At 34.6% G+C, this 13124-nt stretch overlaps 1 protein-coding gene across 12 annotated transcripts in view; it reads right to left on the reverse strand.

Annotated features, from left to right (window-relative positions):
• Nucleotides 1-13124, reverse strand: part of Dmtn (transmembrane and coiled-coil domain 2 protein Dmtn) — a 404032-nt gene that overhangs the window by 107185 nt on the left and 283723 nt on the right. For 3 of the 12 annotated variants that reach the window (XM_081756076.1, XM_081756075.1, XM_081756078.1), the window contains one exon: nucleotides 2789-2868. The exons of 8 other annotated variants lie outside the window; for them this stretch is intronic. In XM_081756076.1, coding sequence (XP_081612202.1) covers nucleotides 2789-2820 — 32 coding nt within the window. In that variant the 5' untranslated portion in view covers nucleotides 2821-2868. Of the gene's footprint in view, nucleotides 1-2788; nucleotides 2869-3125; nucleotides 3199-13124 lie in introns of those variants that run through there. One more of the 12 variants, XM_081756079.1, reaches the window with a different exon arrangement.

Raw genomic sequence — 13124 nt, forward strand, 5'->3', positions numbered from 1 at the left:
CCTCACGATCTGTCACCTTCAAAGAATATGAAGAACTGAGAAAATCTTAGTTCAATTAGGAAATGTTGGAAACAATGGAAGAGAAGAGAAGAATGGAAAAAGACTTATATCAATTATGAAAAAGTTCCACTGAATTTACATAGTAACGTTTCAATACTATAGCAATATATTTAGGCAAGAATGCCTCTGAAAGAAGTATTCTTCTGTATGGTGATGATAGTGCTATATCATCAAACAAAATAAAAAAAAAATGACAGGTATTCTTGTTTTCTTCTGAAGATACTGCCATAGTAGCGAACAAAATCAAAGGTGAGGTATTGTTGTCTCACAAAGGTATTGTAATAGTATTGAACAAAAATGAAAGAAGCATTGTTGTGTCTACTGAAGTCATGGCTATAATATGGAACAACACTGAAAAAGACTTTTTTTTTTTTTTTTTGCGTCTTATGACGACATTGCTATAGTATCATGAAAGGAGAGACGTATTCTTGTGTCTGATGAATATTATTATTGTGCCTCATAGTATCGAATAAAAATCAAAGGAAAGGTATTGTTGTTGCTCCTGACGATACTGCTGTAACATGGATCAAAATCCACGGAGAAATGTATTACTGTGTCAGATGAAGATACCCTTACAGTATCGAAACGTTACATTGTATCAGTTTTAGGTTAAGTACGTGTACTTTGTTCACAATTACTATCAACTTAATATAACTTATTGAAAAAGTGAAATAGTGGTTTATCAAAGAGAGAGAGAAAAGGGGATTAGTTAAAAACATTGAGATCAGTGGCAAAGGGAAGGGGGGGCCCGGAGGGGCCGCCCCCCCCCAAAGAGGTCTGACAATGTACTTTGGTACTTTGATGTTTGTAATTTTTTATATATTTTTATGTTTATATATTTTTTGTTTGTAATTTTTCTATATGTGCCTATAACAGCACTTGCCCCCCCCCCCCCAAACACACATCCTGGCTACGCTACTGATTGAGATCAAATTGTATTGATGGACATCGTGAAAGGTAACGGAAGAAAATGAGAGGCAGAAAAAGATTATTGCTAAAGAGTGGAAAAGCTTTACGTCAAAAAGTAGAGATATAACTCAGGATTGTAGTGAATAGAAGTGTGAATCCGCGGTGAATGTGATCTGTCACTAATGATAATGATTTTATTCTATGGATATTACAAAAACAGAAACGCAAAAACGGTGCGAAACTTATTGGAATGACACTTACGGTACTAGGAGACAAACTACCCACTTCGTTTAGCAAATTTGTAGCATAGACCAAACAACAAAATTATGAAATTTCCAATATTTATATGTCCATAGAAGTATATTACACATCTTCATATAAATTCAAATACTTTAGAATCTTTCTAGAAGACAATAAAGTTCCAATACAATTAAAAAAAAAAAAAATTCCAATAAATGTGGGTTAAGGAATGAGTTCTCATAAAGTTACAAATTGTCGAAAGAAATTTCAAGGCAACCTAGCTCGAAATGAAATGAAATTTCTAGTTTACGTGAAATGAACGGATGAACCCAGACAAAAAACACAGACACGATATTGTCCACCACAAACTCGCGTGGGTGTGGAACGAATCAGGAAAACCCTGCATCGGAACTGGGCACTCTAGCAATGAGTGATAGTGCTCCAACCTAGCTTGACGTGGCACTTGACGGAGAAAGTATGCCTTTTATTTATCAGTTCTTAAATATCATACCGTGTAATGGATTTCACAGTGCCTTCCAATTTTCTTAAATTTTACCCCATTACACTTAATTTAATCATTTTCGTCTCCATTGTTCAACCAAGTATTATACTTACTGATAGGAAAATAACTTTTAATTTATGTATCTTTTACTTAACTGCGGCAGTTGTAAGTTTGTATTTTTTAATAAACTTAACATATTGCAAGTTTAAGGTGCCTAATCAGTGTTAAATTAAAATACCGCTAATTTTACAGTAACTATGTGATACCTTCAAATAGATAAAAGATAATCGAAATGAGGAACAAGAGCGCCTTAGACAATATTCTTTTGCATGAGGTACCGTTATCACGAGTCACCTAGTAGCTTTCTCTTTGCAGCCATTTAGAAAGGCGAAAATAAATACATATTTTCTAAGTGGCTGGAAATCGAAAACAGATGAGTGAGTCGTGATAACGGTATTTCATGTAAAATAATGTTGTCTAGGGATCTCTTATTTCACTTTTCGATTATGTTTAATCTATTTGAAGATATCACATAATTACTGTAAAATTAGCGGTATTTTAATTTCGCTGTGATGAGGTCTCTTAAGGTAATGAAATTAATGTTATTTCGGAATGATTTGAATAAATTTACTAGATTGTTACAAAGATGATGTAGGAATATTGGTCAAATTTGGCAAGCGGGAAAAATTACAGAAGACAAAACCTAATCTTTCAAGAACTTACAACAATAAGACATCAAAATAGTTGTCGAAAATTCTACTATATGAAACTGAGAAGAAATGAAATGAATGTGTGTGAAATACAATAATGTTTTGAAAGTTGACTAAAAATCTACCAACTCAAGATCTATTCTACAACGAGTAAAAAACGGAACAGAAAATAAACAGTGTGTATTTATACACGACAGGAAGCTAGAAGATATGTACAACATTGCTACTCTACTTGTGAATCGAAGATTTATAAAGTAAAAAAGAGTACAGGTAGCAGAATATTATATACTGACAGTAGTGTAGCTACAACACGGATTCACCTAGTATGTAACATCCGTTTAAGTAAGTTTGGACTCTCCATGCTCACCTGGCGGGAAAACTAAGTTGTCTACTTAACATTATTGCGTTGGTCCGCTATCAAATACATGCACCTTCTGTGAAACATACCTAGAATATGATGAACACTATTAAGTAATTAAAAGATCTCATAATCTTTCTCTTTGAAAAATAATTATAAAAAATCACACAAAAAAGAGGTCTTGCATCGTGCAAACATGTAAACAAAACGTAATGTATTTTGTTTACTTGTATAGCATGTTTCAAAAAATTCAGGCTGCAGCAATTGCGCATATATAAAAATAGACATAATGGTTTAATAAGAAAAAAATCCTTGTCAATACAACAAAGTAAATATCACTACTCACAACTTCTAATATTCTCAATGCTTAACCATGCATCTGATAACCGCAGTTTTGTGTTGGGCAGTTTACATTAGTTCTGTAAGTAAATCGTTTCTTAAGTGAGAAACGGAACTAAACGCTACCAACCAACCAAACAACTACTATTCTCTTTTTTTATTTATTTATAGCATTTTATTTAACAAAAAACACAACAATTATATAATATACTAGACAAATTTCATTGGTTGCAAGCATCCATACAAGAGTTTGCTTTGCTACACTTGTTCACCAAAACCTCTCTTGCTGTGGGGTTATAAGCGCACTTACATACGAAATATTCTCTCCTCATTATTATCTCATACCGTATGCCTTTTCATTTTGGAAGTTCCTGACTGTCATACGGCATGACAGGAAAATCACATATAGGGTGTTTCAAAACAACACCGACAACATTTTAGGAGGTGATTCTTGACACCAAGATGAGACGAAAAGTATAGACCAATCTGGGTGCACAAATGCCTTCTTTCGGAGTTATAGCCTGCCGAAAACATGAAAAAATGAATTTTAAAGGCCCATAGCTCCAAAACTATGGGACTTACCGTAGTCGGATCAGAACCTCACTTAAGAAGCAATATGTGCGCTATCCAAAAATACATGTTTCAGAATCCTAAGGTACTCAAGCAACAATTTTCATAGAGGGAGTTTTGCTATAGGCATATAATTTGAAGTACTCACCAACTCCCTGTATAAAAATTATTGCTAAAGTAGTGCAGGATTCTGGAACATGGATATTTGGATAGGACTATATTAGTTCCTAAATAAGTCTTGATCCGACTACGGTAGATCCCATAATATTGGAGCTATGGACCCTCGAAGTTAATTTTTTCATGTTTTCGCCTTGCCTGTAACGCCGAAAGGAAGCATTTGTGCACCCAGGTTGGTCTACACTTTTCGTCTTATCTTGGTGTCAGAAATCACCTCCCAAACATTGTTTGTGTCGTTTTGAAACACCCTGTATAACAGAACATAATTTAGTAAGACACATTACTTCAGAAACAGAATTTTTGCAATTAAGTGGATCTCAACGCTTCATCAGGATTAATAGGAGAAAAGATAAAGTAGGCGAAAACAGACTCATGGCCGAGAATAACCGACAGTGGTAAAATAATGGGTGGTTCCTTTGTTCTGAGTCTCTTGATTTGCTGAAGACTGTTTTATCACTTCCGATCGCCAGACGAAGTTTGTAAGCACACCAAGTTACTCCTTTTATTACTTTTTTTTTTAACAATTTGATTTTTTCCCTGACAAAGTAGTATTCAGATACATGTGGAATATTTTGACACAATTTTTATTTATTTATTATTATTATTATTATTTTACTAAACTGACGTGTCTTCGTGAATTATTTTGTGCATTATGTTCTATACTGCTTTTTTTTCTAATATGCTATACTGAATATGTTCATTTTGAATTTAAAAAATCATGCCTTCAACATAACTCGACCTTTTCATACTTGAAAAGAAAAAAGTCTATCTTGTCATGTCTGATTGAGTTAGTACGATTTTCTCTCAACTATTATTCAGGAAAACTTCTCAACTAGGAACACAAGCTTGGTATACGGAAGCACTAAAATATGATTTCATGAACTTTATTATTCTACTGTTATTTGTGCGAAGTACGTCCAACTTTTGGACACATGGGACTGAACTTGTCTGAAATTAAGCTCCGGGGACACACAAAAAAATCGAAGGTGTTCTTCCAACGGAACACAATTCCGGAACTTCTACACCGAACTTAAGGATACTAATAATTTAGTCCTAGCTAACCCAGAACAAGTATATACACCCAAAACTACTAATCGGTAAAAATCTACTAAGAACTTATTTTTAACACTGATCTAGTCCTGCTATAGTTTAACTATGCAAAAAAAATGTGTATATATATCCAATTTTAATTATACACTGTAGCTACTTATGCAAGCATACGAACAGATCACTGTAGATTTTTTTTTAAGCGACATTGTTTTAGGCATTACTGGTTAGTCAAAGAGAGACGGGAATTCTGCAAACTACAAATGGCCACAGGATGAGATTCTCCGAAAAGCAAATTCTCAGAATTGTTACATTTATATAAAAAGAGGGCCGAATCTTCTGTGTAACGAGGAGAGAGCATTTCATTAAGAGCTACATGTAGTGCACATAGTCCTTGAAAAGCAAAACAATGGTACACTTTTAGAACGCTTGTAACAAACACGCAGGTACAAAATCATTTAAGTACTACGATCACAATACACAAATTAAACAGCATGATTAATACCAAAAATCCAGATAGCATAATTAATTATGTATTCTTCCAGCTTTTCATATTACACATCTCATGCAGAAACAACACATTCCCATTTACTTATTCTCAATGCTTCATGAAATTTATATCAAAGGCAAATTTTATACAGGGTTAACTGGAAGTGAAAGGGACAAACTTCATGAGATAGTCCCTTAGTATAAAGCCAACGCCGCCGGGATACAGATGGCGTTGATAAAGTACACAATGCCCCAAACAAGTTTTTCCTTCTTGTTTGTTCTTTCATTTTCTAAATTGCGCAGTGTAAACGAATTTTTTTTTTTTTTAATGGACATTTCCTGAATCCACTGAAGCTAAAAATTCGTAAAATGGGTGCTGACACTAGAGATCCTATTGGGAATATAGAGATCCTGTTTTTTCCACAGTTTTATCCATTTAACCATATATATAATTGCTTTTCATGAGTAAGATTTCAGATAAGGGTCGGTAGCTTTTAGAAAAATATGCCACAACTCTCGCTATGCAGATGTTAATTTTCTGCTCTTACCGTTGCTAATAGACAATCAGGTTGCAGAATATAGTTATCAAAATTTTCGTTAATTTTTGTTTCCAGTTCTTACGAGTGGGACTACATTCTCAATTTACAACACAAGAAAAAAATATAATATCAATATGTGAGCTTTAAATTCCTCTGCCGATCTACTGCTTCCAATGTAGTACAAAATAAAGTTGTCAGTGTCATTGAGTAATTTTTCTTTCTGCGTAATTTCACCATCCGTTCTAGTATGTCATAATTCACAGGCGGTAATTTCACCATCCGTTCTATTACGTCATAATTCACAGGCGGTAATTTCACCATCCGTTCTATTACGTCATAATTCACAGGCGGTAATTTCACCATCCGTTCTATTACGTCATAATTCACAGGCGGTAATTTCACCATCCGTTCTATTACGTCATAATTCACAGGCGGTAATTTCACCATCCGTTCTATTACGTCATAATTCTCAGGCGGTAATTTCACCACCCGTTCTATTACGTCACAATTCACAGGCGGTAATTTCACCATCCGTTCTATTACGTCATAATTCATAGGCGGTCAAATTATGACATTCTTTAAGTCTTACGTATTAGTATCCTTGTAGTCACTAGATCGCTATAGATCTTAACTTTTAATCTAGTCTTTTGCTTTTCTGGCATTTTGAAAATAGTAGAAACCATGCCGACTTTTTTACACTTCGTATCAAAATTTAATTGAGTGGAAAAATCTTATCTTTGAGTTTGTCCCCTTACTTCTTTAGACCCTGTATTATATTTTTTCTTTCTTTACGCACTAATGAAATATTTAAAATCAACTTACGGTTAGTTACGCTATAAAATACAATAAATAATTTAGACCAATAATCACTATCATTACGAAGTAAAATAAAAGACGTGAGTTATAAGATTCTGTAATGCAAATATTAAAGTAATATAAATAAACTACTACTTTTTCAGAGTGGAACTAGACTATCGAATAATCTATATCAAACAGAAATTCATCGACTAGTTTTCCGAAACAGATTAGGAACTTGAAATCTTACACAAGTGTTCTTCTTAATCCTAAGATCGTTGATAAGACAAATTTCGGAAAATTAAGGTGGACAAAGAGAGTTATCACTATCATCATATTTTAATTTTGAATTACTACGTAGAGAAATGAATTTTCATATGTGGGAGTTTCGATAAAGGGCGCAAACAACTCGCTCGCTTGCTTGAGTTTTGAAACTCAGAATGGAGTCTACCAGTGGAAAAGTTTAACTATTACCTTACTTACTTGGACTTAATATTGGAAATTTAACTATGAAAGTAGATGTAGGAAATCACTTTCAAACATGCTGCGTGTTTCTTTCGAATCTTAGATGGATAGGGGAGGGGGGGAATGATCATGACATATATCAGTTCAACGTTCTACGATTATGCGCTTTAGGCTAAGGGAGACGATGATCAAGGCACGTGAGTGATGGGAGAATTGGTGGAATGATGAAGTAGGAGGAAACTGGAGTACTCCGAGAAAACCCACGGACACCCGAACGTACTTGGACGGGAATCGAACCAGGGACCTCACGCACAAGAATTAAGCGCTCTACCACTAAGCTACCGCGCCCAAAGGGGAAAAAAATGGTATGTAGAGATTCTTTCATCAGAAAATACGCACATCATTTACTTGCGTGATTTGAATAGTGATAACGTAAACGGAGTGAATGCAGGAGCTAAAAGGCGCCTATAACAGTTCGTGGACGCATTTGCTAATATTTGACTAAATGAACCCCTCACCAATTTTGTTTTCATAGTACGCGATGCTGAGGCTTTAGCAGCTACAAGGTTTTAAAATAGAAGTTTAGTGGCAAGAAGTACGATAAGGTCCTTTACTACGTTTTCCACCATTTTTATTTACAATTTTTTCTAAAAATAATCATTAGAACTTATCCCCAAGCATGCCATTATGTTCAGCTCAATGTCATAAGTTATATCGACTGAAATGTGAAATCTTGGACATTATTTTACGGTAGTTAAACAGAAATTAAAGTTTAACAGCTAATTAAAATTTTGAGCTTCATTTCATCAACCACATAAGTCATTAGTGTAACAATGAATAGCTTAAGAGGTCCCATCACGGCGAAATTAAAATACTGCTAATTTTACAGTAGTTATGTGATATCTTCAAATAGATAGAAGATAAATCGAAATGTGGAACAAGTGCTTGTTAAACAATATTATTTTACATGAGATATCGTTATCACGACTACTCGCTTATATCTGCTTTCGATTTCCAGCCATTTAGAACATCGGCATTTATTTTCGCGTTCCTAAATGGCTGCAAACGGAAAGACACTAGGTGACTCGTGATAACGTTATCTCGCGTAAAATAATATTGTATAGAGCGCTCTTGTTCCAATTATCTTTTATCTATTTGAAGATATTACATAATTACTGTAAAGTTAGCGGTATTTTAATTTCGCAGTGATTAGGCCTCTTAATGAAGATATACACCAGAATCTGTTTCATATTCATAGATAACGTGGTTCCCGTACAGCGTCAATTTTTATATTGAAAGAAATGGGCTTTCCTCTAGTTTTTCGAAAACTACGCATAAGCTTTTAAGCTCGCTATATCATTTTGTTCACATTAGTAACTTCTATAATCGATATATTATTTATATATTGTAGAATTTATTTACTGAATGTAACAAAGTGTACTTAATATTCTGTTTCCAACAAGAAATATTTATTTTAAATAATGTAATTACGACAGATTTTGCCGCCCTCGAAATTTGTCGCACCCGTCTAAATGCAAGTGTTGCACATATGGTAGAGCTGCTCCTGTTCATGAGTGTGCACATTTCATTTCGATATGCCGTATCCCTACTAAATATATTTTCTTATTTAAATCTTAACGTTGACAGATGTCAGTAAAAATTCTGAACAACTGTAGGTCTACAGGTGGGTACCTTTTCCGTTCATATGATACACATTCATTTTTATGCGAAACAAATTTATCATTCGTTGAATACATAGCTTGAGAACCAATATACATATACTTCTTCGACATATAATCTTTATCTTCGTGTACTTAATAAACTACAATATATTGTTTATATATATATATATATATATATATATATATATATATATATATATATATATATATATATATATATATATATATATATATATATATATATATATATATATATATATATATATCAGCGAGCTTTTAGTCAGGTCATAGAGCATACTACAGGCCTTTAACCGAAAGAAACACGACGCCGGTTTGCGTAATCAATGTAGTGTTGATGAACTTCCATGTGCTAGCAATGCATTAAAGGAAAAGTGCAGTGTTCTCAGTAGGCGTTGCTATTAGGAATATAAAATCATAAATATTTCGATTGCAAACGGAAAATTTTCCCTTGCTAATGACGATTCCCTGTAAACTCGCATACTCGAATTAAGCAACTTAGCATAACAAAATTAATATTACAATAAGTCAGAAGAACAAAAATACATTTACTCATGTTTTTAACGATGAACCTGTCACAACACTCCTCGAACATGTATTCTTTCTGATGAGTTCCGACAAATTCCTACGCTTACAATTACTTTAAGAGACACTGAAATCAAAACAAGGTAGCTCCGAGAGAAAAAAAAAATATTTCCGAAATTCAGCAATTTCCAAACATCAAATTCAAAGCAACAATGATTTTTAAAAAAACTGCGACGTTAGATATCACAATTCATATGAAGTCTCGTTAAAAAGGAAAAAAACCATGGCTATCCACCCCTTTCAAACGACATGCATTCTTAGAGCCTGAGTTAATCAAACAATTGTTGATTTGCTTTGAGCTCTATATTTAGAGCCAAAGTATTAGGATCTACGTACGATCGACAAAATACAGCCTTTTAAGGCAAAGTGGGTGGCCGAAAGTTCTTGAACAAGACTTTATATACTGTACTGCATTTCAATATTAGATTGAAAAAGACAAATGAATGTATTTACAAAGAATGCGTAATAAACACCCAGTCTAGTGGCGGATCTAGAAGATAAAAACTGGAGGGATCAGTAAGAAGCCAGAGTATGACAAGCATATCATGAGTTTGCTATAAACTTTCAAAAATATATAAATAATAGCTTAAATTAGTTTTGTCACTCAAAAACTGAGCCCCTCCCAGCCCCGGACTAGATCTCACACTTTTAAGGTTTTGCATGGCCGTTATGTGCACTAATTAACTAATAATAAGGTTATCAAGATCATAATATACAATATATATTGTATTTCTTTTCTTAAGACAATATATCAAAGCATATTTTTGAAGTGACTCATTTTCAAAATTAATCACGTCATCGAGTTTTACAATTTTCACTTTGAAATATTTCAAGATCTTTCGATTTCATTTTAAACTGGATATTCTTTGTGATGTTTCCCCGATTTTCCTCCTCCTTGAAAACTTGCTTCTGTACGGCTCAGAGCGAACTAACTACTCAGTTTGATCAATACACCAGGTACTCAATGTCGGACAGATTTTGAAGGGGTGCTCACTTGGCGAGAATCCTTGCTACTATCATCGATGGTATTCTATTGGATCCTCAGCACTGTGAACTATCGCCCGACATCACAGTTTCCATTGGAGTAAACTCCAGCCAAGCACGAGAAAGACTTCTCGAGACGAGAGAGGATGCGCGGGCGCCGATGTTGGAAAAATCTTTTAAGAAGTCAAATTCTGAAAAAATATTCATTGGATTGTCATCAACACGAATGTCTTCAAACGGAACAACACGAATTCCTAATTTCCGTTCCATTTCCTGATTAAAACGCAAAGCTATTCAGGCAACATGGCTTGAAGCCTTGTCTATATGGATCGTTGGGATCCGCACCATACAAGTATGGAAAGTCGATCCAAAAGATAGGTCTGATAATAGGTTCCTGGAAGTGTCTTGCATTCATTTTCACGTTTTTATCAACCTTGTGTCAGCACTACTGGAACCGCTACAAGAAGAAGTATATGTTCCTATACATGTTCTTTCGTCAATAGCATTGGAGCTATTGCAATAATTTGAACAGTTTTCTTCAACGCAAGAAAAATATAATTCTTTGCAAGTCATAGAAATTGTATTTAAATGATCAAAGAATAGCTACCTAAATTGTCAGAAGAAACCTGAGAATGAGAAACTTTTGCAGACCACTGTACTAGACATTGTGTTGGCCAATAAGTATGTGAAACATTCACCAGCAACATATCCCACGACTACTATGACTCACTACCAGGTGCGCAAGCAGTTTTCTTTTCTAGGGGGTCCAAGCTTTATGGGGGGTTCAATACTACAAGCTACTATGACTATGTAGTATTAAAACGGGCATTAACGGCTATTATTCTGTACACGATAAGTAATTGTAAAATACTTCCACCTATATTTTCCGAAAAAAAAAATACAATAGAACTAGCAACGAGTACAGATGAAGTGTAAAATCAAATGTTCATGCTACATCTATCGTTTTCCTGTTAAACAAGTATAGTTTTATTAAGAAAGTGTACAAATGTATGTTAAGAGTCTTCATCCCGGCGAAATTAAAATACCACTAATTTTACAGTAATTATGTGATATCTTCAAATAGATAAAAGAGCGCCCTAGACAATATTATTTTGCGTGAGGTACCGTTATCACAAGTCACCTAGTGGCTTTCCGTTTTCAGCTGTTTAGAAACGCGAAAATAAATGCCATTTTCAAAATGGCTCGAAATCGAAAGCAGATAAGTGAGTCGTGATAACGGTTTCTCATGTAAAATAATATTGTCTAGGGCGCTCTTGTTCCACATTTCAATTATCTTTTATCTATTTGAAGACATTACATAATTACTGTAAAATTAGCGGTATTTTAATTTCGCCGGGATGAAGACTCTTAAGTAGGAAGTTTTCTGGTGGGGGTGTGGACCCAGCGGACCCTTGTGGGTACGCCCCTGCCCACTACACACCACAACCTAATTGAACCACTACCCAAGGTCCAATAAAATGATAACCTCTTTATTAAAGAGTAGTAGTTATTATAATGAAAGGAAGTAACGCAATCACCATTTACATTCGGAAGGAAAAGTTCTATGACATTGAATAATATCATGCCTATTTACTATAATTCTACCTAGAAATACAGTTTTAAGGCTTTGAAATAAGAGATGGATATTCATTCAAGAAAGGTAGGAGCGGAAAAGCTGTTTTTATTTTTAAATTACTATGATTCATTCACACCAATCTCAGTCTTTTCATTGTATTTTGATGCACCGTTTGTTAAGTTGTTTACAGATACAAAATAGTTAATCTGATGTTTTGATTCTTGATGTCAATCTCGGAGAATTTGCTGCCATTTATTTTAATTTACAGGCTCTTGCTAAGAAGCTCCGCGTGATTGATCTTTTATCTTCAAAACCGATTACACAACATTTAAAGGGAAAGGAACAAAAGAAGCGGACTTTTATAGATACTTGTATTAAAGTTGCAGACTACTCAAGTCATACTTTATTTATATTTTGTTATGGAACTGACATAATTACTTTGAAGACTTATTTTAAAGGGGTTTAGTTGATCAAAATTCCATTTTATATAGTTATTCTGTCCATGTGTCATATGTCCGTTCGCGACAAAAGTCTCGAAAGCTATTTCGATCTAGAGGTCTGCACGGGCTCGGGCCGTAAATTTTTAAATATACAACCATATTTCTCGGGCCTTTTCGGGCCTAACTTTGTAAATATACTGTACAACGATATATATTGCACCATTCTTTCTGCAGAACTTTTAAAGCACAACTGCAAAATTAAATCTGTAATTGCTGTAAATAAAAGTACAATTTTGCGTTAATTATTAAGTTTCCGTAATTCGGGCTCGTTTGATTATGACATGAGCTCGGGCCGGGCCTCACATTGTAAATTCACGGGCCAGGCCCGGGTTAAAAATTCCGGCCCGTGCAGACCTCTACTTGGATCACGATGAATTTTGACCAGGATATAAGAAGGTCAAGAGTTAGGAATCGTAAGTGGTAGAGAAGATGTGATATTTTGAATTTAGTGTCTTGTTCAGAAGCAAGGCTATATGAGACGTGAACCTACAGTTTAACGCGGGATCCAAACCACATACGCTCCCGCCGGGAATCGAATCTGGGCCTCTCACGCCAAAGGCGCGTACACTATCCACACAG

This window comes from Thermobia domestica, chromosome 4, assembly GCF_964235325.1.
Source record: "Thermobia domestica chromosome 4, izTheDome1.hap1.1, whole genome shotgun sequence".
In the NCBI taxonomy this organism is placed as follows: domain Eukaryota; kingdom Metazoa; phylum Arthropoda; class Insecta; order Zygentoma; family Lepismatidae; genus Thermobia; species Thermobia domestica.